Raw genomic sequence first — 24,065 nt, 5'->3', positions numbered from 1 at the left:
TCTCGTGTAGTTTGGCAAATCAGGAAGTGATGTAGCGCAAGCGAGTGATGTAGCGAGTAGCTGGTCGGCGTAAGTCATGATAAAGTACACTTATGTACAGAATCAACTTATATTGTTGCATTCTGACTGTTTACATAAAACTCCTGCATATTTTGTATGCTTTTGATGGTCCAGAGAGGAAAAAAGAAGACATGTGAAGGTCCAAGTGTGTGTGTGTGTGTGTGTGTAAGTGTGCAGGCTGCACACTGGCGTCAGAGAGTTTGTTTTATTGAGAAAATTGTGAGTTATGTAGAAGTGTTTATAAATGCAGTTTTTGCTCAGAAATGAGATTTTGTATTTTACTGGAAAACGTCTTTATGTGGCTTAACAAATGTGTTTATTTGGGTTTTGTATGTTTATTATCTTTATTTAAACTTGGCCACTACTGTTGTCCAGAGTCTACATCACCGAGTTTGTTTAGTTTAGTTTAGTGCATAGTTTGAGGCTGGAAGTTCAGGACAGAACGAGAGGAAAATACTAAATTGTTTTGTTCACACTGAATTGCGCTAAACTCTCAAAATTATCAAGTTAACACTGCTTTATTTTTTAAATGCGTCGGAGGAATAAAATATCCACAAAAATAATTTTTGCTGTGTCCAATCTTATCCTTCCTGACCTGGCCACACACATTTGCATAAAGCAAGCATATTTGTCCACTCCCCAAAAACTTGAAAAGTATCCCTTTAACGTACATTTAGAACAGATAAAAACGTGCAGTTAATTTGCAATTAATCATGAGTTAAAATGATTAAAAATATGATTTAATCATGATTAAATATGTTAATCAATTGACATTTCTAGCTGCTATTATTATCACACATCACATTATCTCTAGCCGCTTTATCCTTCTACAGGGTTGCAGGCAAGCTGGAGCCTATCCCAGCTGACTACGGGCGAAAGGCGGGGTACACCCTGGACAAGTCGCCAGGTCATCACAGGGCTGACACATAGACACAGACAACCATTCACACTCACATTCACACCTACGGTCAATTTAGAGTCACCAGTTAACCTAACCTGCGTGTCTTTGGACTGTGGGGGAAACCGGAGCACCCGGAGGAAACCCACGCGGACACGGGGAGAACATGCAAACTACACACAGAAAGGCCCTCGCCGGCCCCGGGGCTCGAACCCAGGACCTTCTTGCTGTGAGGCAACAGTGCTAACCACTACACCACCGTGCCGCCCCGCTATTATTATTATTATTATTATAGGGCGGCACGGTGGTGTAGTGGTTAGCGCTGTCGCCTCACAGCAAGAAGGTCCTGGGTTCGAGCCCCGGGGCCGGCGAGGGCCTTTCTGTGTGGAGTTTGCATGTTCTCCCCGTGTCCGCGTGGGTTTCCTCTGGGTGCTCCGGTTTCCCCCACAGTCCAAAGACACGCAGGTTAGGTTAACTGGCGACTCTAAATTGACCGTAGGTGTGAATGTGAGTGTGAATGGTTGTCTGTGTCTATGTGTCAGCCCTGTGATGACCTGGCGACTTGTCCAGGGTGTACCCCGCCTTTCGCCCGTAGTCAGCTGGGATAGGCTCCAGCTTGCCTGCGACCCTGTAGAACAGGATAAAGCGGCTAGAGATAATGAGAGGAGATGATGATGATGATTATTATTATTGCGTTTACGTCTGAGATCTTACCACAGTCTATTGGCACTCTGCTGATCTTATCACATGCTAATCACAATGCGTGTAGTGGGTGGGTGGGTGGGTGGTTGTGTACACATAATGCTTTGGCAGTACTGTATTTTGATTGAGTCATGCCCCTAATGATACTGGAATTAGCAGTAGTTGGATGGCACAGTGGTGCAGTCGTTAGTATTGCTGCCTCACGGCTGCAGGGTCCCCAGTAAAATCCCCACGTTATTGTCCGTGTGGAGTTTCTTATTGTCCGTGTTCTCCCCCTGTGTCCACATGGGCTTCTTCCTTCTTCTCTGAGTTCCTCTTAGCTCACAAAAAATGCTGGTAGGCAGGTGTTTGTGCATGCATGGTATTTTGCAAAGAACTGACATGCCATCCTGAATTCCTGAGTCGTGCTCAGTGTTCCTGGAATAGGCTCTGGGTTCACCACAAAAGATAAAATGCTGACTGATGAGGAATAGATGGATATTTGTAGGTGCAGTCACATACACAGTTCTTTATAGCAGGTTCACCTCATTTACATAAGAATTATGTTTCATGCAGTGTGATTTTTTTTTTTTTTTTGGATCCCTAGTCCTAAAATCATAATTTGTAATTTGTCGTAGTTTTTCACATTCCCTTGTTTTTACCACAGGGAACAAAAATCTGTAGTTGGTGTAGTGGTTAGCGCTGTCGCCTCACAGCAAGAAGGTCCTGGGTTCGAGCCCAGTGGCCGACGGGGTCCTTTCTGTGCGGAGTTTGCATGTTCTCCCCGTGTCCACGTGGGTTTCCTCTGGGTGCTCCGGTTTCCCCCACAGTCCAAAGACATGCAGGTTAGGTTAACTGGTGACTCTAAATTGACCGTAGGTGTGAATGTGAGTGTGAATGGTTGTCTGTGTCTATGTGTCAGCCCTGTGATGACCTGGCGACTTGTCCAGGGTGTACCCCGCCTTTCGCCCGTAGTCAGCTGGGATAGGCTCGTGACCCTGTAGGACAGGATGAGCGGCTACAGATAATGGATGGATGGAACAAAAATCTGTAGTTGGTGTAGTGGTTAGCACTGTCGCCTCACAGCAAGAAGGTTCTGGGTTCGAGCACAGTGGCCGATGGGGTCCTTTCTGTGTGGAGTTTACGTGTTCTCTCCATGTCTGCGTGGGTTTCCTCCGGGTGCTCTGGTTTCCCCCACAGTCCAAAGACATGCAGGTTAGGTTAATATGGGGAGCCATGGCCTGATGTTGGGCTGAAGTGCCCTTGAGCAAGGCACCTAACCCCCAACTGCTCCCTGGGCGCTGTAGCACGGCTGCCCACTGCTCTGGGTATGTGTGTGTGTGCATGCATGTGTTCACTGTTTCAGATGAGTTCAATACAGAAGACGAATTTCACTGTGCTTGAGTGTGCATGTGGCAAATAAAGGTTTCTTCTTCTACTTCTTTTATCTACAGTGGCTTTGTTTCCGATCTGCATGAAATACGAGGGTAAGTCAAAAAGTTCTAAGACAAATGAAAAAAAAATCTTTATTTATGAAAATAACAAAGCTATTTCTCTACATGTGCTCCATTTAAGTCTAAACACTTCTGCAAGCGATGATTCCATCAGAGGATTCCTTCTTTGAATTCTTTTGAATTCCTTTTGAAATTATAACATCTGTCTTAGAACTTTTTGACTTACCCTCGTAGTTTTTGTTCACTGTGTGTGAATATTTACACAAAGGTCAGTGACTATGCGGATAATCGTCTATGTTCCACTTCGACCAGTGGAAACGGAAAGGAAGTCAGGTGGTGTTTAATGCATAGCCTTTATAACAAATGCACACCCACTTACACACACACTACATAATGAGGAACATGGCGCGCTTTCAGATGTTACCTAACCCTCTTCTGCCATCTGTCCGCCTAACAGCTCACTCTATCTATAGCTCAGCATGCTGATCTCTCTGTGGTCTCTAATTAACTATCTCCTCTCTCTATCTCTCTCTTTATCTCTTTCTTTTCCTTGCGAGCAGGAGATAAAGAGCTCATTAAGTATTAAAAGTGTATTGTAAGTACTGCGAAGTGCTTTGGGTCAGCTGTAGTGGAGTGGCTCAGCAGGATGGGTATTGTGTGTGTGCGCGTGTCTTTACCACTACACTGTCCACACCACCTCCTCTCTCATCAGAGAATTTGAAGTATGAAGGATATGACCATGCAAAAGCATTCTCTCCATCTTCACAAACTTTCAGTTGTTTTAACTTTGGCTTTAAAGAACAGAAAATTATTATATGCTTTATCATAGCTTCCTCTGGAAAATTAAATGTAATCTGATAAATTGTGTGTGCGCACGCTCATGTACATGCAAGTTCAGATGTGACTTGCTGGAGCAGGTTTTGTTTGCGTTTCCCAACCTCAGCCGAGATCAAAGATGTGATCTTAAATAAGTATGCAGAGACATGTTGATTAATGTGATAGATTAGCTTTATAATTTTTTTTTTAATAAAGGATCACACTTCAAGGCAAAACTGTATGAGCAAACACATGTAAAACAGATGTGTAACATCCTCAATTAAGTCACACAGACTTCGTTTTTTATAGCAGTGTGAAAATGGTGACCACGGAAGGAGACACTTTCATGTATAAAATCTGATACAGATCTGATATTTGGTGTCGCGGCGAACGCCCTTTTTGTCAGCCGGTATGCAAGCGCGTTAATTACTCACCTGCGCGCAATCAAGGAGAACAAAGCGACACGCTGACTTCCTGGTCGGGTGCGAGGACTGAACAGCAAAAAATAGGCTGCTGCAGCGTGAAATACAAACTCGATCACTTGTCGAGCATTTTGTGAAGCTGTGTAGAACAGAGCCTAATCTAGGGCGCGTAATACGCGATAATACACGTTTTTTTATCTGTCTGTCGCACATCCACTTTTTGGGCGCGAGAGTGATATCGCGTATCTATTCATTTTGTCGCGCATTTATAAGTAGAGAGCGTGTAGTCGCGTTTTACTGAATCTTGTGCACATCAATTTGTCAGCACCCGCTAGCAAGCACTGCGGTAAATATAGCGTTGTTTACACACCAATCGGAAAATATCGGAAAGGACCGAAGTATTCCGAATGGTTTATTTAGCGGGTAAAACAGTTTTGTGAACTATTATATCATTGGTCACTGAACCGGAAGACAGTGTATCTCAACCAATCGCGTGAAGTGTTTTAAAAATACCCAAAAGCACATGGCATATCGTTCTGTCTCATCCAAGCATAACATTCAGAGCCTCCAGGATTTCGCGATTTGCAACATCAACGCAAATTCAATCAATCCCCGCGAATTCAGGGCGGTGTTGCAATTCTATCCAATCACCGCAACTTTCCCGCAAATTTGACCAATCGTTGGCGTCGTCTTGCGGTGACGTCGACAAACTACCTTCCGCCTTACTTCCGTGTATACGTTCAAGAGAAGCAGCATGTGCGCAGTGTTGCCAGATTGGGCGGTTTTAAGTGCATTTTGGCGGGTTTTGAACATATTTTGGACTGGAAAACGTCAGCAGTATCTGGCAACATTGCATGATGTGCGAGTCAGTGTTTCTGTAGGCTTAAATTCTGTTACTGAAAGTGTGTTATGTTTACAGTGAAGCACTGTGTGCACTTTATTTATTTTTTTTACTTAATACAAGAAATTAATGGATGCCAACATTTTTGCCAAAATGGTATTTTATTTACCATTGTTTAGGCAGCTTCAGCATCATACTGTGAGATTCTGTTCAAATTGGGGGTTTTTTCTTCTATGAAGCCTGAGCCATTTATTTTATTAGTTTATAATTATTGTTTAATTTAGTCTTCAGGAGAGACTGCCTGCACACAGTACTAGTATTAATAGTTTTTTTTTTTCCTTACATGAAAGCTGAGGCATTTATATTATATTTTAGGGTAACTTCATGTTGTGCTGTGAGGTTCGATGCACTTTAACTTTTGAACCAACAGGTGCATTTGGATAAGTAAAGCCTATTTTTCTGCATTTTTGTAGTCCTGGTAATCTTACACATTCTACATGATTGCTAGGTGTTTTTTTTTTGAGTAATTTGTTTAATTTTTCTTGTTGAAAGTTCAATTTAGTATTATGTTAATGATATTCTAAAAGTAAAGATTAATAAAACTGTTCTGTTTATAGATGTACTCTTGAAAATATCTACCAGTGTATTACTTATTTTTCTGTCCCCACTAACTGGAACAAATGAGGGATATTTTTACCCATGTTAATATTTTCTGTCCCCTGTTTCTACAACTAGTGAGGGATCTGTCCCCTATTTTCAAATTCCTAGATTAGGCTCTGTAGAAGTTTTACCATTGTCAAGATCTGAACAAACAGCCGGTAAGCTCGTGTTTATTTTTACTTTGTTGTGAATGCAAGGAAATTGTTGCGCTGACGGGGCATTGAGATGCGGGGAAAATGTTTGTGTTTGTAGCATCTTAAGGTTCAAATATTCACATGGTGCTTTGTGTAATTGTTGGCTGGTAAGGGTTATTGCAACTTGCTTTGTTTGGTCCGGTAAAAGGTGTGGCAACTTGCTTGGTCTCATGTTTGAAATGGCCCAATTTAGATGTGGTTTGATGCGTGGGCTTTATTGTGCTGAATCCTTGGGTGCCAGTGAAGACATGGTTTAAAACACGGCCGGCTCTAGGTCTTTGGCTGCCCTAGGCGAGATTGAGTTTTGCCCCCCCAGAAAAAAAACCCTCTAATAACATCTAAATAACACTTTAATCTAATCACTCTATTCTATTACTATTAAACAATGTACGGTGCATGGACAATAAACAAGAAGTCATTTTTATCTTTTTCATTATTGTTATTATTGTTATCATTATTCACATAAAGTGTCACAAAGTAAAATGACCACACAAATTCAATGCATATCTCCATATAATGGGCAAAAACTCTTCTGCACCCTGTTCAAAGTGTAGTGCATGGACAATAAACAAGAAATTATTTTTAGTTTCTTTTTTGCTATTAAAAGTTATCTCTGAAGAATTAACAAATTAAATGAATAAAAAATTCTACAATTCTAAATTGTGCAAACTTAAGCACCCTGTTAGGACATCAATGGGCTGTATTTTCAAACAAAAGTGCTATTATGGGTACTTTGTTATTGAAGTAACATTACAATGGGACTCGTCTGGTCTTCCTAATGGCAAATTAATATCATCAAATGATATTTCTCTTGAGATCTCTTGGTTGATGCTCATCAGAGCAAGCCCATTCAGACGTTCTTGACTCATTGTTGACCTTAAGCATGTCTTCAGCAGTTTTAATTTTGAAAAGCTTCTTTCAGCAGAAGCTACTGTCACAGGTAGTGTAACAGCAGAGGTAAGGAGCGCATATTTCTACATCCCCAGCCGCATCAGAGGTGTTGTAAAAAAGGTTTTCAACCTTTTTGAGCCAGGGCGCACTTTTTTCAATGAAAAAATCTCAAGGCACATCACCAATAGAAAATGTTGACTGAAACTAAAACGCTGTTGCCAATATTTACAATATACAGTCATTCTATAATTTTCCACGGTACACTTGGTGATCTCTCACGGCACACTAGTGTTCCGCGGTACTAGAGTTCGGCAGCACAGTGGTTGAAAACACTGTACACCTCTGATGCACTTGGTAACATCTCCATTCAATAACTCCATCCCTCCTTTTTGGTGGGGTTTTGGTCGCCCTTGGCGCCCCTGGGCACACTTTGCGCTCTAGGCAATTGCCTAGGTCGCCTATAGCAATCGCCGGCGCTGCCACCCCGCTTTTTTTGACAAATCGCACCCTGACTACATGCTTTGCTGTACAATTAAATTAGGCTAAGACATTATAATGCTGACTCGTTTTCAGAATAGTGGAAGTCATAATTTTTCTCCCCCCGTTTCTGCGCCCCTGGATGGACGCAGCGCCCTTAGCATTTGCCTATATTGCCTATGCCACGGGCCGGCTCTGGTTTAAAAGCATGTATCTTTTTCTACTTGCATACAGTGCATGTTTAAAACGAACTGAAAGTATTTCATTGCTAAAATGTTCATGGTGGATATGGTTTGTAAATATGTAGGTTGGCTTGTTACTTGGTAATTCATTTATTGGGTTTAGTAACTTGCTTAATTCATTATGGCCCCCGTGGTTAAAATGTATTTTAATATTTCGAAGCATTTACATTGAAACAATTCATTCAAAATCTGTCTTAAGTTAAAGTAAATTCTATCTATTTTCACATACATGGATTTAATGTTAAGCTTTTGATAATCATTTTTTGTGTAACTGCTTTTATAAAAAGAAAAAAACTGTGCAAATTGGTAAATGGATGATGTTTGTCTTTTAAGGTTTTTCACCTGCAAAGGAAAAAATAAAAGGAAAAAGATGGAACAAAGGCCTGGTTTGAGTGAATTCCAGTTTTAATGTTCAGCATTGGTATTACCCTTCAAGTGTGGGATAAGTACAGCAAAGGAGCAAAACACTTGATATTTGGCCTCAGTATGAAAATACAGATCAGAAACTGTATTCATGCAACTATCCATGTCATTGATTCTGCTGATGATGTGGGAGTGGGGATCATACTTCCATTTAGGGCGTTTTCACACTTGGTCCCTTTCAGCCATCTAACCGAACTCAGATCGATGACTCAGCATTTTTTGTGCATATGTGAACACTCCAACCGTACCCAGACCCCTTTAAAGCGAACCGAACTGAGACCACCTCAGGAGGTGGTCTCAGTACGGTTCGCTAAAAATCAACGGTACGGTTCGCCTAATCTGCGCATTGTGAACAAAAAGCGCACCGGGTTCACTTCGCCTTTTTCACTGTAGTTTAACCTTCTTCGTTTGCCGTAGTTGGTCACGTGACTGTAGCAGGGAAACTCAACTTCCTTTTGGAACTTACCACAGCCGCTGGAATAAATTTATTTTCCTTAATCCGCACTATTTTGATCAAAGAATACAGCAGGGCAAGCATGGCAGCAGACATTTTGATTCAAGAGAAAATTACCCAGAATTCCGTGCACTGGGGGTCTGAGGGCTCTAGAGGACCTGGTGTGAACAGAAAGAGGACTGAGGCCCCATCAAAGCTTAACTGGACCAGAAAGAGAACCCAGTCCTCTTTGTAATAAATTCACAGTGTGAACACAAAAAGAACTGAGTTCTTTTTCTGTTGGTCCACTTTTTGGTCCACTTAAAGAGGACTGAGTCTGGTTCCTTTAAAGGGGACCAGGTGTGAAAACACCCTTAGTCTCTCTCTCTCTCTCTCTCTCTCTCTCTCTGTGAGTGTGTGTGTGAGCCTGACTGCAATGCTTCTGTTTCTGTTCATGACAGTGAAGTCAACTCTTTCCTCTTGTCATTTCTCATCAGTACACACACACACACACACACACACACCCCTAGTATCTCAGAGTCATGTGGCTCACTGTATTTGACTTGGTTAATGGTGTATAACAGCTAACAATTATGGACAGACTGGCACCTTTGAAGAGTCTATAGACTAAGCAAAGCTACGTATGTTTGGTGAACGCCTGTTGTACTGAGTGCACACCCATATGCTTGTGGATGTTTTTATATTTTGGTGGGACCCAAATGTCCCCACATGGCCAGGAATATCTGTCGCTTTTGACCTTGTAGGGACATGTGGTCATACACAGGTGAATGCATAGCATTAACAAGCTGGATTAATAATTATATTGATGGAAAGTGCTCATAAAGAGATACATATGCACGCACACAGTCTTCGCCAGAGCTTGTGTGTCGTTGCGGTTGAGTTGGTATCTACACAATGACAGTATTCGTATCCTGTTGGTGTATAGAAACAGTGTATTTGTCTGCATGTTGTGTACATTAGACTAGGGCTGCGTGACACCGACGAAAAGGTGACATTAGTTGTCAGATATTGCAATGACCGTATGAGTTGAAATGACATAACATTAAGGTGTATAATTTTTATGTTTCTGTCACTGTATACAGTATGCAGCAAAATACAGAATCTTAAAAAAAAAAAAAAAAGATTTGCTCCGTATATTCAACGGCAGATAACAACCATGGTAACATTTCTGTCTTTGTAGAAAAAAGAAAATTATTGATGTTTAAATTGCACAGTAAAAACATTGAAATAATGAAATACATTATATCACTGCTCTGTGCAGATTGATCTGTCTATTATATTCAGCTTTTCTGTTAACGCAGTTTCCTCAATGGCGTGGGATAGAGATCTCGTCTCATCTCATTATCTGTAGCCGCTTTATCCTGTTCTACAGGGTCGCAGGCAAGCTGGAGCCTATCCCAGCTGACTACGGGCGAAAGGCGGGGTACACCCTGGACAAGTCGCCAGGTCATCACAGGGTAGACACAGACAACCATTCACACTCACATTCATGTACTGTACAATATAATTATAATTGTACTAAAATATTACAGACAGACACAAATTGTGTCCAAAGTGACTGAATCATAGGTTAATACTGTCTCAGCTAAGATAGATGAAAGAATTTATAATGAAGATGAGCTGTTTGTGTTACGCAGAGTAAACACGTGTGTGTGTAGAAAACGGGGGTAAAAACTTTCACGCCCTCAGAGAATAGAGCATACATGTTTGCTCCTTGATGGAATGCATGTGTCCTCTGTTTCAGTGTGTTATTTTATACCTCGTGTATCTTTAATGTGTAATGCTGGGGTCGATTCATCTGTGTGTGTCGGCAGCACCACTTTGAAGACCATATGAGAGCGCTTTCACTCTCTCTCTCTCTCTCAAAGCAATATTAAGTACAATCCACAGGAAGCTATAAATTGTGTTCCCTTTGGCCTCCAAGTGCTCTATAAATAGGCTGTAGTGTGCTGAACAAGGGGGTGAGGAAGGATGGGGGCTGATTTAAGAGAGGGGGGGACACAGAAATGAGCAACAGGGTGGGTGACCCACTGGTTCTTTCTGTGGGCTCTTCACTGAGTTTTTGGTTACATTGAGAGTACACTGTGTGCGTTCTGGCTGCCGCTTCTCACCGGAGCATTTTTATTTTTATTTTGTTTTCCCTTTTGTTTTTCTTTTTTGTGTTTGTGTAGTTTGATGGTTTGTTTTGTTTTGTCTGAGTGTTTTGTCCGCCGGTTGTGGTGAAGCTCCGGACCCAGTTTTGGCATCGGTTCTCTTCAGGCCTTGTTTCGCCGTGGGTGATGCCGGTGCTCCTACCTATGGACTGCAGTGAGCTCGTTGCTCTTTTAAAGGAACAGTCCACCGTACTTCCATAATGAAATATGCTCTTATCTGAATTGAGACGAGCTGCTCCGTACCTCTCCGAGCTTTGCGCAACCTCCCAGCCAGTCAGACGCAGTCAGACGCGCTGTCACTCCTGTTAGCAATGTAGCTAGGCTCAGCATGGCCAATGGTATTTTTTGGGGCTGTAGTTAGATGCGACCAAACTCTTCCGTGTTTTTCCTGTTTACATAGGTTTATATAACCAGTGATATGAAACAAGTTCAGTTACACAAATTGAGCTCCGTATCAATGCGTATCAATACGCCTGTCATTATAGCGCGGACTTTCCATAGCATAGAAAATCGCTACGTTTCAATTTGTGTAACTGAACTTGTTTCATGTCACTGGTCATATAAACCTATGTAAACAGGAAAAACACGGAAGAGTTTGGTCGCATCTAACTACAGCCCCAAAAAATACCATTGGCCATGCTGAGCCTAGCTACATTGCTAACAGGAGTGACAGCGCGTCTGACTGGCTGGGAGGTCGCGCAAAGCTCGGAGAGGTACGGAGCAGCTCGTCTCAATTCAGATAAGAGCATATTTCATTATGGAAGTACGGTGGACTGTTCCTTTAACATCATGGTTGTCCAGCGCTCTGTGCGGCGGTGCTTTTGTGCTTGACATGGTGTTCCAAGCGATGTTGCTCAGTAGCGGCTGTGCAGGTGGTTTAGGACATACCAGCTCTCTGTGTGGTGGTGCTTCTGTGCTCGCTTTGTGGATCCATGGCTCGGTGTTCTGAGCGATGTTGCCCGGCGGCGGCTGTGCAGGCGGTGTGAGATTTATTTTGGTGGGACTGTGGTAGCTATACCATTGGAATGACATCCTGACCTTTTGGTGGACTTTTTTTTTTCCCCCTTAATTGTAAAGTGACCTTGGGTATGAGAAAGGCGCCGTATAAATTCAACGGATTATTATATATTATTATTGGCTTCATGTTAATCTTCGAAGCTAAAATATCTGACATTGTCACTGACTCATGAGACCGAGAAGTCTTTGGCTGTGTTCAAACAGCATTAATTGGTTATTTTTCAGATTTTATTCGTGGATTAGTGGTGACTTCATCCTAACCCGTCAGAGTTCATACAAATACGTGAAAAACATTCAACCTGTAACATACCTTCATTATTTTCTTGCACTCCAATCATGTACATCAGTGCTCCTCTCCATGTTTTCAAGCGTTGGCATGCTGTCACTAAAACAACAACTATGTCCTGCAGTAATGACGTGTTTTCCTGTTATGTCCTTCTCAGGGATACATCAGGATGCATTAGCATATTATGTGCTCAAATGCATCCCAAACCACCTCCAATTATTTGCTATAAAATTAGATCTTGGCAGCCACATAGTATTTTAAATTAGACTAGTTTGGGATAAAAATGTAAATTCTCTTATTAACTGTCTTGTCCTCCACTGAAAATGTTCATAGAGTGATGAAGTGAGCCAATGGACTTCTGTTAGCGTTTGTTGCAGTTCCCATTTTTGAGCACTAGGTTCAATAATAACTCTATTGCGCTAACACCATGACTGTATATATGCAGGCCCGCCAACAGGGGGGGACAAACGGGTATGTTGTCCCGGGCCCAGGAATGGGGGGGGGCCCAGAACTGGGCTCTCATGAAGTTGCGATTAAATTATTTTATTTCATTTCAAAATGTGTTGATTTGGGGGAGAAATGTGCTATATTTGCATTCAATAAATGATTTCTAGATCTTTTGCCTTTATTGTCTTTGAAAAAGGCGTCAAGAACCCCCTACCACCCCAATGCAAAAATGGTTTAGTCTGGCTCTTTGATTAAGGGGAAAAAAATGACATCGTTCGATCATAGTGCTTCGACAATCAGCGTGTGTGCCATTTGCCAACATGCACAAGTCAGGAGCACAGAAAAGAAAAGAGAAAAAGAGGAAGAAACCAAGAGACTCAGGGGCTCACTGCATAAATATTTTAAAAAAGATTCGGATGATGCAGCAGGTACTAGCAAAGGTAGTGGGGCAGCTGAGCCAGGTAAGACACAGCCAACTTTTTCCAGCCCCGTAAAGTAACCCCAACCAAGGCACGCGCGGCACGCAATTCATGTTACAAACGAGGGGAGAGCAAGTCACACTGAACACCATATCAAACGCACAGGGCATTGAATCATTTCATAACCACAATGGCTTACCGTATTTTCTGGACTATAGAGCGCACCTGTATATAAGCCGCATCCGCTCTATTTAAAAAAAAAAATTAAAAAAAGATATACAAGCCGCACCGGGCTATAAGCCGCAGATATCTATGTTGAAAAATTAGATATTTACTGCATGTACAGAACGATTTTGTACTGTAAATGTACATGTATGTACCTGAACAGATTCTTTCCGAACAGTGCCTTTTAACACGGCAGCAACTTTGCTGATTAAAACGGAACAGAACCAAGAGAAAATAACCGGTATTTATTTACCTTCATTTCTCCTGTGTTTGAAACCACAAGTCACTTTAATCATCTTCGCTGGATTTGAAAATAATTACCAGTTAGTAATTTGTCGTGCATGTTCTATCTGCTAATTCTTCTTTGCATTGATTTTTCGTCTATCTTATTTTTGATTCTACTTCCGGTTAGAGCGCCCCTAGCGGTGGAAGAAAAATCCACAGAATAGCCGCACCTTTGTATAAGCTGCATGGTTCAAAACCTAGGAAAAAAGTAGCGGCTTATAGTCCAGAAAATACGGTAATAACATTGTGTTTCATATATCTGATTGAAGCTAAGAATATTCACATTAGCCCGCAATCATATCCCGCCGTTTCTCGAGCGGTGTGTTGTTCTCTGCTTTTCACACTGGACAGTACGCACGCACAGCCCTGCCCGAAATCCCCCGTCCATCGCTGCTCCTTCAAGAGCACCCCAATCGTGTGATTATAGTAGACTATCCACGAGTTTAGGAATACCTTTTTGAATACCTTTTTGAATACCTGTCATTTAAGGGTTGGAGTAAGTAGAGACTGGGATAAGAGGGGTGTGTGTGTGTGTGGGTTGGCCCGGGGGGGGCCCATTCAGAGCATTTTGTCCCGGGCCCAGCCAAAGCTGTCAGCAGCCCTGTATATATGTGTGGATGTCATGACAGGAATTCAAAAGTGAAGCCAAAATGTGTCTGACTCGCTGGCTCATACAAATCGTACGTACAGTGTTTAACCCCCACTCATTCCCATGTTAGTGAATGCGGAAAATGCCAAACTTGAATTTTAAATTACATCTCCGCAAGCTGTTGTTTACAGACTAGTGTTCTGTCATTTTATGAGCTCAGTTGACCTTGCTTCTCCTCAATATGTTTACTTATGATAAATGTTTCCATGTTTTATAGGAGTTACTTGGTGCTAAATAAAAGGGAGTGGTTGATAAGGTGATTGACAGCTTAGGGCATGACATGAACACGCACACACTCCAACATGCAGCTGTAGCTCTTGATCATTCTGCAACAAAGCCATGTCTTGTTCAGCCGCACGCTGTTGTAACAGACCATCACCAGAGTTTTTTTCTGGTATGGTATGCAGCTCATTTTGATGTCTAAGCTTGTTGTACCGATTTGATAACTAGAAAACCAACATAAGCGATTAAGGACATAAACCGAAGTAGCTAATACTCATTAGTTTCATAATTTACAGTTGATTAAGGTTAACCAGTCATTCCTTTTTAAGTGAACTGCACTGACTGAACAAGTGGAGCATAAAAGAGTGCACTTCTCCATTCAGGTGGGTAACTTGCGCTACGTTCACACTGCAAGGCTTAATGCTCAATTCCGATTTTTTTGTGAAATCCGATTTTTTTGTGAGGTCGTTCACATTAACAAATATACGCGACTTGTATGTGATCCTCAGTATGAACGAAAAGCGACCTAAAAGTGTTCCGCATGCGCACTGCAGGATACGACGACGTCACACGCAGTGAGCATGGCCAGTGTTTACGGAAGTAACCTAAAGTTTCCTGTGTATGACAGTAGCCAGCATGGAGTACCTGGCGATGATGCGGTTGTTGTTGCGACGGAGCCAGAACATGCACAATAGCCTGATGTTAAGGAGGAGGTTGAGAAGGAAGAGGGCAAGGCTTTTGGCTCAGGCGTTCTGCGGGGTAGTGACTGCAACCTCCGTTCAAAGGAACGTGTCATGCGCCATGTTTTTGTAACTTTTTTTGAGAGACCCGCCGCCTACTTCAGCGCAGAATAGTGACGTTTGTGGCTTGTTGATGACGTGTAAGTCGGATGAATGCGACCTGGCGGTTCAGACTGAAGTCGCATATGAAAAGATCGGATAGGAATCGGAATTAGGACCACATATCCAAACGGCCTGGGTCGGATTTGAAAAAATCGGATCTGTGTCGTTCATATTGTCAATAAAAGATCGGATACAGGTCACATATGGGCGAAAAAATCGGATTTGAGTCACTTCAGCCTGCAGTGTGAACGTAGTGTTACTGCAGGTGTTAGAGCAAAGTGAAAATTATGGAGAGCAGCGATTTATTTTTTGCTTGTTCCTGTAAAAAAAAAAAACGTGTCGTGTAAATATTGACTGCTGTTTGTCAGTATGTTTTTAGTTGCTATGTTACATTTGCTACTTATACTTACATTACTTTGATTAAAATGATGGATAAGGGCAGCTCAGTCAGTCATGACTCAAAGCTCTAAAATCTTTCATTGGCAACAGTAAAATCAATATATAATATTTTAATACGCGACTACAATTTAGCACTTTATTAGTGACACTGTACTTGACGCTTAGATTTAGCTGATGCACCATCTAAAGTTGCAATCAGGTAATAGTGTGATATGCTCACGTTTGAGTTTCCATCACTAATGTGGGCGGGTGAGATGCAGACCCACTGTCCACCCGGTCGTATCTACCTACCGTGCATCGCTCTGGCTCCAGTTTTTGCAATATGGCAACTCTGTTTTTAACTCAGAAATGGCCTTAAAAAACGCACAGTGGGAGTGAGTGGCACCATACTGTCCACTCATCAAGCTCATATGACTGCACAAAATCTCATCTCATTATCTGTAGCCGCTTTATCCTGTTCTACAGGGTCGCAGGCAAGCTGGAGCCTATCCCAGCTGACTACAGGCGAAAGGCGGGGTACACCCTGGACAAGTCGCCAGGTCATCACAGGGCTGACACATAGACACAGACAACCATTCACACTCACATTCACACCTACGGTCAATTTAGAGTCACCAGTTAACCTAACCTGCATGTCTTTGGACTGTGGGGGAAACCGGAGCACCCGGAGGAAACCCACGCGGACACGGGGAGAACATGCAAACTCCGCACAGAAAGGCCCTCGCCGGCCACGGGGCTCGAACCCGGACCTTCTTGCTGTGAGGTGACAGCGCTAACCACTACACCACCGTGCTGCCCCTGCACAAAATCTAGAAAGGTAATAAAATCAATGGCACATCGACTTATATCTTTCAATTAGCAATATTCTTTTCAGTATTTGGTCACTCAAAAGCGGTAATTAGTATTATGGAAATTAAAATGTATGTAGTCATGAATGAGGACTTTATGAAGATTAACCATTGTTGCCGCTACGAATGGATGAGCCACCGTCGGGTTAAATTATCATAGCATTTTCGGGAGCATCATACAGAACTTAAGCACAACCTCTAGCGTAGTGGTTAGCACTGTCGCCTCACAGCAAGAAGGTTCCAGGTTTGAACCTCATGGCCGGCGAGGGCCTTTCTGTGCGGAGTTTGCATGTTCTCCCCGTGTCCGCGTGGGTTTCCTCCGGGTGCTCCGGTTTCCCCCACACTCCAAAGACATGCAGGTTAGGTTAACTGGCGACTCTAAATTGAGCGTAGGTGTGAATGTGAGTGTGAATGGTTGTCTGTGTCTATGTGTCAGCCCTGTGATGACCTGGCGACTTGTCCAGGGTGTACCCCGCCTTTCGCCCATAGTCAGCTGGGATAGGCTCCAGCTTGCCTGCAACCCTGTAGAACAGGATAAAGCGGCTAGAGATGATGAGATGAGATGAGATGAGATGAGATGAGATGAGATGAGATGAGATGAGATGAGATGAGATGAGATGAGATGAGATGAGATGAGATGAGATGAGATGAGATGAGATGACTTGGTCCTGATCTTAAGCCTGGATAGAAGGCCCAGTGTGAGATTAGCGTGAGCTAAACTGGTTATTAACCTTCTGAAAATAAAAGTCAGTAAAAAGCAACCATAGCTAACTAGATACTTATATGATTCGATGAGCACTTCTCTTCACTCTAATGGGGAAAATTATACCTTGAATTAAAAAAAAACAAAACACCAAAAGCCAGAGAAAATCTTGATATAAAATGTTAAATTGTGTTTAAAAAAAAAAAAAACCTCTAACACAAGTTGTTTAAAGCTTGCCTCTTTTTCTATTTCCTCTGTCTCTGTCTGGCAGGTGAGTTTGGACTCGCGGGTGCGTGAGGTAATCAACAGGAAGATGCAGGACCCGACTCCGCACACATTTGAGGACGCGCAGCTGCAGATCTACACGCTCATGCACAGAGACTCGTACCCACGCTTCCTCAACTCACCCATCTATAGATCACTGGTGCAGGGGGGCTCACGCTCCTCCTCCGAGTCCTAAACCCGCCTCTACCCACTTCTCTCCCTGCGTTCATCCTTCCATCACACAACCACTAAAGGGGAAAGTATGTGTTGGCTTCTTGTCATGGTTGGATTATGCCTCTTTTTCCCCCGTGTTTTACTTTGACTTCACCTCTTGTCTGTTGTCTCGGAGGGCGCGCCATCCCTCTGGAATATTCTGAACCTGCACAGACTGAAACTGGAAGACACAGGGTTAAAGAAGTAGTCATAGTCATTCCACTGCTTGTGACGACGGAAACGACTACTGATCCACGCGAGTCTCTCTGTCCATTGTTCCCTTTTTCCATAGGTGTGTGTACGAACACAGATTAGAACTCGTTTTATCTTTTTATCTGATGTCATAAGTTGACAAAAGACAAGAGAGCCTCTGCAATAAGACACACTGGAGTCGACTTTCTGTGCTCCGCATACGACCGGTTTGCCTATTATCTATGACCTTTGACCTGTCCACTGTCTCACTTCTCTGAGATCAGCTCTCTGAGACATGGGATTGAGTGGTGGTGGATGGTTATGTCTGTTACCGGAGGGGCTGAAAGTTTCCCAGTTGCAAAAAAAAAAAGAAAATAATATTTAGGATGTTAACAAGTTTTAACAAATGCTATTGAAAACAACAATAAGTGGAAAATAGATGTAGATACAAAGAAAAAAGCGAGTGGTGAGAAAGTGCTTAAGTCTTAATTAGACTGGTCACTCAAAATGCATTTTAAATTTAGTATTGTTAATGTTATTTATTTTCTATTTTGTCAACTTTTGTTCTTGTACAGTCAATTTTAAATCCAGTATGGATGATGCAAACCGAGCAAGGTCACGAGTGCGTCATAGTGCACTGTGTGTGTGTGTGTGTGTATGTATGTGTGTATGTATGTGTGCGCGCGTGTGTAAGCAAACCTCAGCCGCCCTGGCACATCCTTATTTAAAGGATGAAAAGCTTGATGGGTCACATGACCCTTTCCTTGGCAAAAATTGCGAAAAATCAGAGATGCTGCTTTCTGGGTTTCTCTTCTGGATAAATTCCAGGGTTTCTTTAGTAATTCTTCAGTATTGTAATATTTTGGCAAATACACTCCTTAATTCAGATGAATTTATAAGGATTGTTTATAGATGCAAAGCACCTCAAAAACCTCTCATGTGCGTGTTTTTTAATCACATATGAAGCGAAACCAGTGTTAGTGTTGCTACTACCTTATAATATTAATCTGGACACTGTACTTTGTGTGATTGAACAGCTGCACTGCGATTGTCCTCACTTTCTGTCTTCCTCTTCACATTCTCATTTATTATCACAAGAGGAGGCAACTTGTAAGGTTTGACCGAATAACAATCACTTCCATTCGAATAAACCCAGAGCAAGCCCAGCTCCCTTCAGTTATTAGACCCAAATCAGGCTGGAGAGAGGAACTCTGGCAAAACACCAAGCATTTTATAGAAAAGTGGTGCTTCACATCTATGACATTGTGTGTCCTTGTTGACATTTCTAGAGTTTGTGAATAGTCACTTAGCATGATGAATGGAACTCTACCTGAGCATCTGGACCTTGACTTGTGTACTGTGCAGGACTTGCATTCATTGTGCTACAGGAAATGTTTAAACTGCATAAATAGCTGTATTGAATTCATCTGATTTTAGGACCATTTCACAACCAAAAGTCTGGACTGGGTTTCAGCGCACAGAGGCCTGGGATGAGACATTAGTCATATAGGACGGTCACAGAACCCTGCAAGCAAATACGCACACTTCGGCCCTGTCCGCATGTCCATGGATATTTTTGAAAACAGTTCACGTGAAAAAGTCTTTTTCACAGTGTGAACCTGCACATGCCCGCTTTGGTTTGTACGTGTAATGGCTGTGCTTATTTCATATTTGTTTCTAATTTCATTACACCCATGTGCAGAGGCGCCTGAATCCACTACTCTAGCGGTACAAACTATACTGTGAACAGAAATTATCAATAGGACCCAAGCGTAACCTTAAGCAGGAGTTCAGCCTCAATATCGGGCTACACATACGAATTTGACATTTTTCATTTTAGAACTTTTGGGAAACTGCAGCCATGGCCAGCAAAATGCAGTTAATGAAAATGAATGGTCATGTTGGTGTTTCTCCACATTTTGCCTTCTCTACCACTCAGTACACATGTTTACAACAGTTTATGAAATGCCATCACTGCCTAGTTGGTTGGCCTGCTCATGTAAATGCTTGCAAATCATTTTTGCATTTTCATGTGGTACACTATATGGCCAAAAGTGTGTGGACACCTGACCATAACATATATTATTGGACATATTGGTCTTCCCCAAACTGTTTCCACAAAGTTTGAAGCACATAATTGTCTTCAACGTCTTTGTATGCTGCAGCATTTAGATATCCCTTCACTGGAATAATTCTTCTTCTTCTTTCGGCTGCTCCAGTTAGGGGTCACCACAGTGGATCTGTTCCGCATATTTGATTTGGTATATCTTTTACAGCAGATGCCCTTCCTGACGCACCCCTCCCCAATCTATCCGTGCTTGGGGACAGCACTAAGTATGCACTGTTTTTTGTACAACCCCAGTGGCTGGGTATTTTACCTAATCTGCATATTTTTGAACTTCCCCAAAACTGTGGGGGAAACCAGAGCACCCAAAGGGGAAAACATGCAAACTCCGCACAGAAGGGCCCCCGTCGGCCTTGAACCCAGAACCTTCTTGCTGTGAGACAACAGTGCCACCTATCCCTCCCTTCACTGGAACCAAGAGTCCCAAACCGGATTGAACATGACAATGCTCCTGTGCACAAAGGTCCATAAAAGCATAGTTTGCCAGCATGTTGATGGACTTGGTTGGCCTGCACAGAGCCCTGACCTCAACCCTATTGAACACCTTTGGGATGAATTGGAACACCTACTTCACACCAGGCCTTCTTGTGGGTGAATAAGTAAAAATCCACACAGCCATGCGCCAAGATCTAGTGGAAAGCCTTCTCAGAAGTGTGAAGCTGTTTATAACAGCAAAGGAGGGACCAATTCATATTAATGGCTATGATTCTGGAATGGGATGTTCAATAACACTAGGTGTCCACATACTTTTGGCCATATATTGGATTTTCAAAATTGTTCTCTGTGTAAATGGGATTTGCTTTCGAAAGGGGTAAAAAACATGTTTTCAAAAATATGTGTATATTTGTGGATGGGGCCTTATAGACAAAAAAAAAAAAAACAGCTTTAACCCGTATTGTGTATTGTGCTGATACTGATGGTACTGTATATTTAAACGATAATCATATTTCGTTCTGGTGATGTGATGCTGGATGGATGGGTTGAGCCGAGCTGATGCATATTACACCTTCTCCCCCATTAACACACTTAATGTACTGTGGTGGGTTTCCCAAAAGCCTCTTAACGCTAAGAGCATCTTAACTAGGAGAGAGAGTGTTCATTGTGCTGCTCGCTCTACCATTTAACGATGCTCTTTGTCCTGCAGTGCTTTTGGGAAACCCACACCAGAGCAGTTGGTCTATTGATAGTGCATCAAGGCTACTGGAGTAAGACTTTTGGAAACACCTTACTTACTCATTCCCTTCATGACAGCTGACAAATATTTAAAAAACATTATTCCAGCAGTCATCAGCTGACATAAAGGCATTTGCAGGTAAACACATAATATGACTGATACACCAGATATACACTGAGCTGTGTCATTTATCATGATATTCTACTGTAAGTACAGTGGTGCTTGAAAGTTTGTGAACCCTTTAGAATTTTCTATATTTCTGCATAAATATGACCTAAAACATCATCAGATTTTCACACAAGTCCTAAAAGTAGATAAAGAGAACCCAGTTAAACAAACAAGACAAAAATATTATACTTGGTCATTTATTTATTGAGGAAAATGATCCAATATTGCATATCTGTGAGTGGCAAAAGTATGTGAACCTTTGCTTTCAGTATCTGGTGTGACCCCCTTGTGCAGCAATAACTGCAACTAAACGTTTCCGGTAACTGTTGATCAGTCCTGCACACCGGCTTGGAGGAATTTTAGCCCATTCCTCCATACAGAACAGCTTCAACTCTGGGATGTTGGTGGGTTTCCTCACATGAACTGCTCGCTTCAGGTCCTTCCACAACATTTCCATTGGATTAAGGTCAGGACTTTGACTTGGCCATTCCAAAACATTAACTTTATTCTTCTTTAACCATTCTTTGGTAGAACGACTTGTGTGCTTAGGGTCGTTGTCTTGCTGCATGACCCACCTTCTCTTGAGATTCAGTTCATGGACAGATGTCCTGACATTTTCCTTTAGAATTCGCTGGTATAATTCAGAATTCATTGTTCCATCAATGATGGCAAGCCGTCCTGGCCTAGATGCAGCAAAACAGGCCCAAACCATGATTGTTGTTCGGTGGACTCATGAACATTAGCCAATGTAAGAGAGGCCTTCAGTTGCTTAGAAGTTACCCTGGGGTCCTTTGTGACTTGGCCGACTATTACACGCCTTGCTCTTGGAGTGAGCTTTGTTGGTCGACCACTCCTGGGGAGGGTAACAATGGTCTTGAATTTCCTCCATTTGTACACAATCTGTCTGACTGTGGATTGCTGGAGTCCAAACTCTTTAGAGATGGTTTTGTAACCTTTCCCAGTCTGATGAGCATCAACAACGCTTTTTCTGAGGTCCTCAGAAATCTCCTTTGTTCGTGCCATGATACACTTCCACAAACATGTGTTGTGAAGATCAGACTTTGATAGATCCCTGTTCTTTAAATAAAACAGGGTGCCCACTCACACCTGATTGTCATCCCATTGATTGAAATCACCTGACTCTAATTTCACCTTCAAATGAACTGCTAATCCTAGAGGTTCACATACTTTTGCCACTCACAGATATGTAATATTGGATCATTTTCCTCAATAAATAAATGACCAAGTATAATATTTCTGTCTCATTTGTTTAACTGGGTTCTCTTTATCTACTTTTAGGACTTGTGTGAAAATCTGATGATGTTTTAGGTCATATTTATGCAGAAATATAGAAAATTCTAAAGGGTTCACAAACTTTCAAGCACCACTGTAAGCCTGGAAAGTGTCCCAACACATTCTTATGTTAACAAAAGTCTGTTACTTGACTCAGGTGTTATGTCAGCTTGACTTCATATTAATAAAAGATGTCTTTATGGCAGCTGATGCCTGTTGGAAAGATCTATGAATATAATATTGGGTTATATGCTGTAAGTTGCGATGAAGGGCTTATGCAGGTGGCATGTAGCACTATGAATACCAAGTAAAATGTCACGAAGACATTTTTCTACTTACTCAAAGAACTTCAGTTTCAGTTGATGATCAAAACCCTTCTTAAAAATGGCTTCGAGTCTGTAAAACACTTCCAGTAGCCTTGGCATGCCCCTGCTAGATAACTCAGTGACTGAAATCCTTCAGAGACACATAAAGCAAATACATAATCAACTTCCGTATACTACTGTAAAGGTGTAGAAAAGTAATCAATCATTGTATATTATGTTGATTTTTAGTTACTGTTCGGTGTCTTTTATTCTACTTCAAAAGCCCAGGAATTAACCAATCTGGCGAAATAGTTTGCAGTGTAAACCTGCTACAAGACTCGCTCACTTTCAGTAAGCGCTGTCTACTAGTCAGGGTCAAGGCGGCCCTGGAGCCCGTCCTGGGAACACTGGGGGCACACCCTAGATGGGACGCCCAACCATAAAACAGTGGTACCAGTGTTCAATGTGAACATTTTTCCAAACTGTCTCCATTCTAGGCAAGTCCTGGTGTGACAGCACTGTTTCATCAAATTTAGGAGAACTTTCAGGTCTATATGGGATTCATTAGCCGTTCTCGTGTTCTCTCTCTCTCTCTCTGTCTCTCGCTCACTCACACACAAGTATTTCTAATAGCTCAATCACAGCACAAATTTCCATTATGTCAATTACATTTCAAATTATGCTAGTGAAATGGTACCATATGCATCAGCAGCTCCAGGTTTCCCCACAAAAAGGGGATTTTATTTGAAATGATACCACCACTCAAAAAATGTCACTTTATAACCAGCAAGCTTTCTAGGATTCGTTTTGCTGTCGGCTGTAGTCTTGTTCATGCACCTGAGTGGCACTCGGTACAAACTCCATTTTGTAATTTCTATTAAGAATGGAGTTGTGTCGAAGACCTGAAATCGATGCTGTGAGCTTGTGTACCTCCCAAGCCCTCTGCGTCTGTACATTTCAAAATGTGAATATGAAAGACAACCACTGTTCTGTCTGCATATGTGTTTGTCCTGAGTGTGAGAGGAAAATTGGGCAAATACAATAGGCAGTGTTATGAATGCTTTCATTATGGCACTGATCGTAATACTGTTTTTGTTCATTCGCTGTATTTGTGTAAAGCCATTTCTACTGATAAACATGCCTTTCCCCTGAAATCCCCGATGTGGAGGACGTTTCGGGTCATGTTTCAATATTGTTTTCCGCAGTGTGTTCAATTAAGAATCCTTGTTGCTGTTGTAAGGGCCTTTCCAGTTCCGAATTAGCTTATTAGCTCAGGTGCAGTTTTTGGGATAAGCAATGGGAGGGCTCGGGTTTCGATTAAGT

General features: G+C 42.2%; 1 protein-coding gene across 12 annotated transcripts in view; it reads left to right on the top strand.

Moving 5' to 3' along the window:
* rgs19 (regulator of G protein signaling 19) overlaps positions 1-24,065 on the top strand; it is a 151,840-nt gene that overhangs the window by 90,428 nt on the left and 37,347 nt on the right. For 11 of the 12 annotated variants that reach the window (XM_060938019.1, XM_060938015.1, XM_060938016.1 and 8 more), the window contains one exon: positions 17,280-21,232. The exons of the other annotated variant lie outside the window; for it this stretch is intronic. In XM_060938019.1, the coding sequence (XP_060794002.1) occupies positions 17,280-17,468 (189 nt within the window). In that variant the 3' untranslated portion in view covers positions 17,469-21,232. Of the gene's footprint in view, positions 1-17,279; positions 21,233-24,065 lie in introns of those variants that run through there. 12 annotated transcript variants of the gene reach the window in all.

The sequence above is a fragment of the Neoarius graeffei genome, chromosome 13 (genome assembly GCF_027579695.1).
Source record: "Neoarius graeffei isolate fNeoGra1 chromosome 13, fNeoGra1.pri, whole genome shotgun sequence".
Taxonomy (NCBI): Eukaryota; Metazoa; Chordata; class Actinopteri; order Siluriformes; family Ariidae; genus Neoarius; species Neoarius graeffei.
Note: the sequence above shows the minus strand (reverse complement) of the source record. Positions and strands in the feature narration are given on the sequence as shown.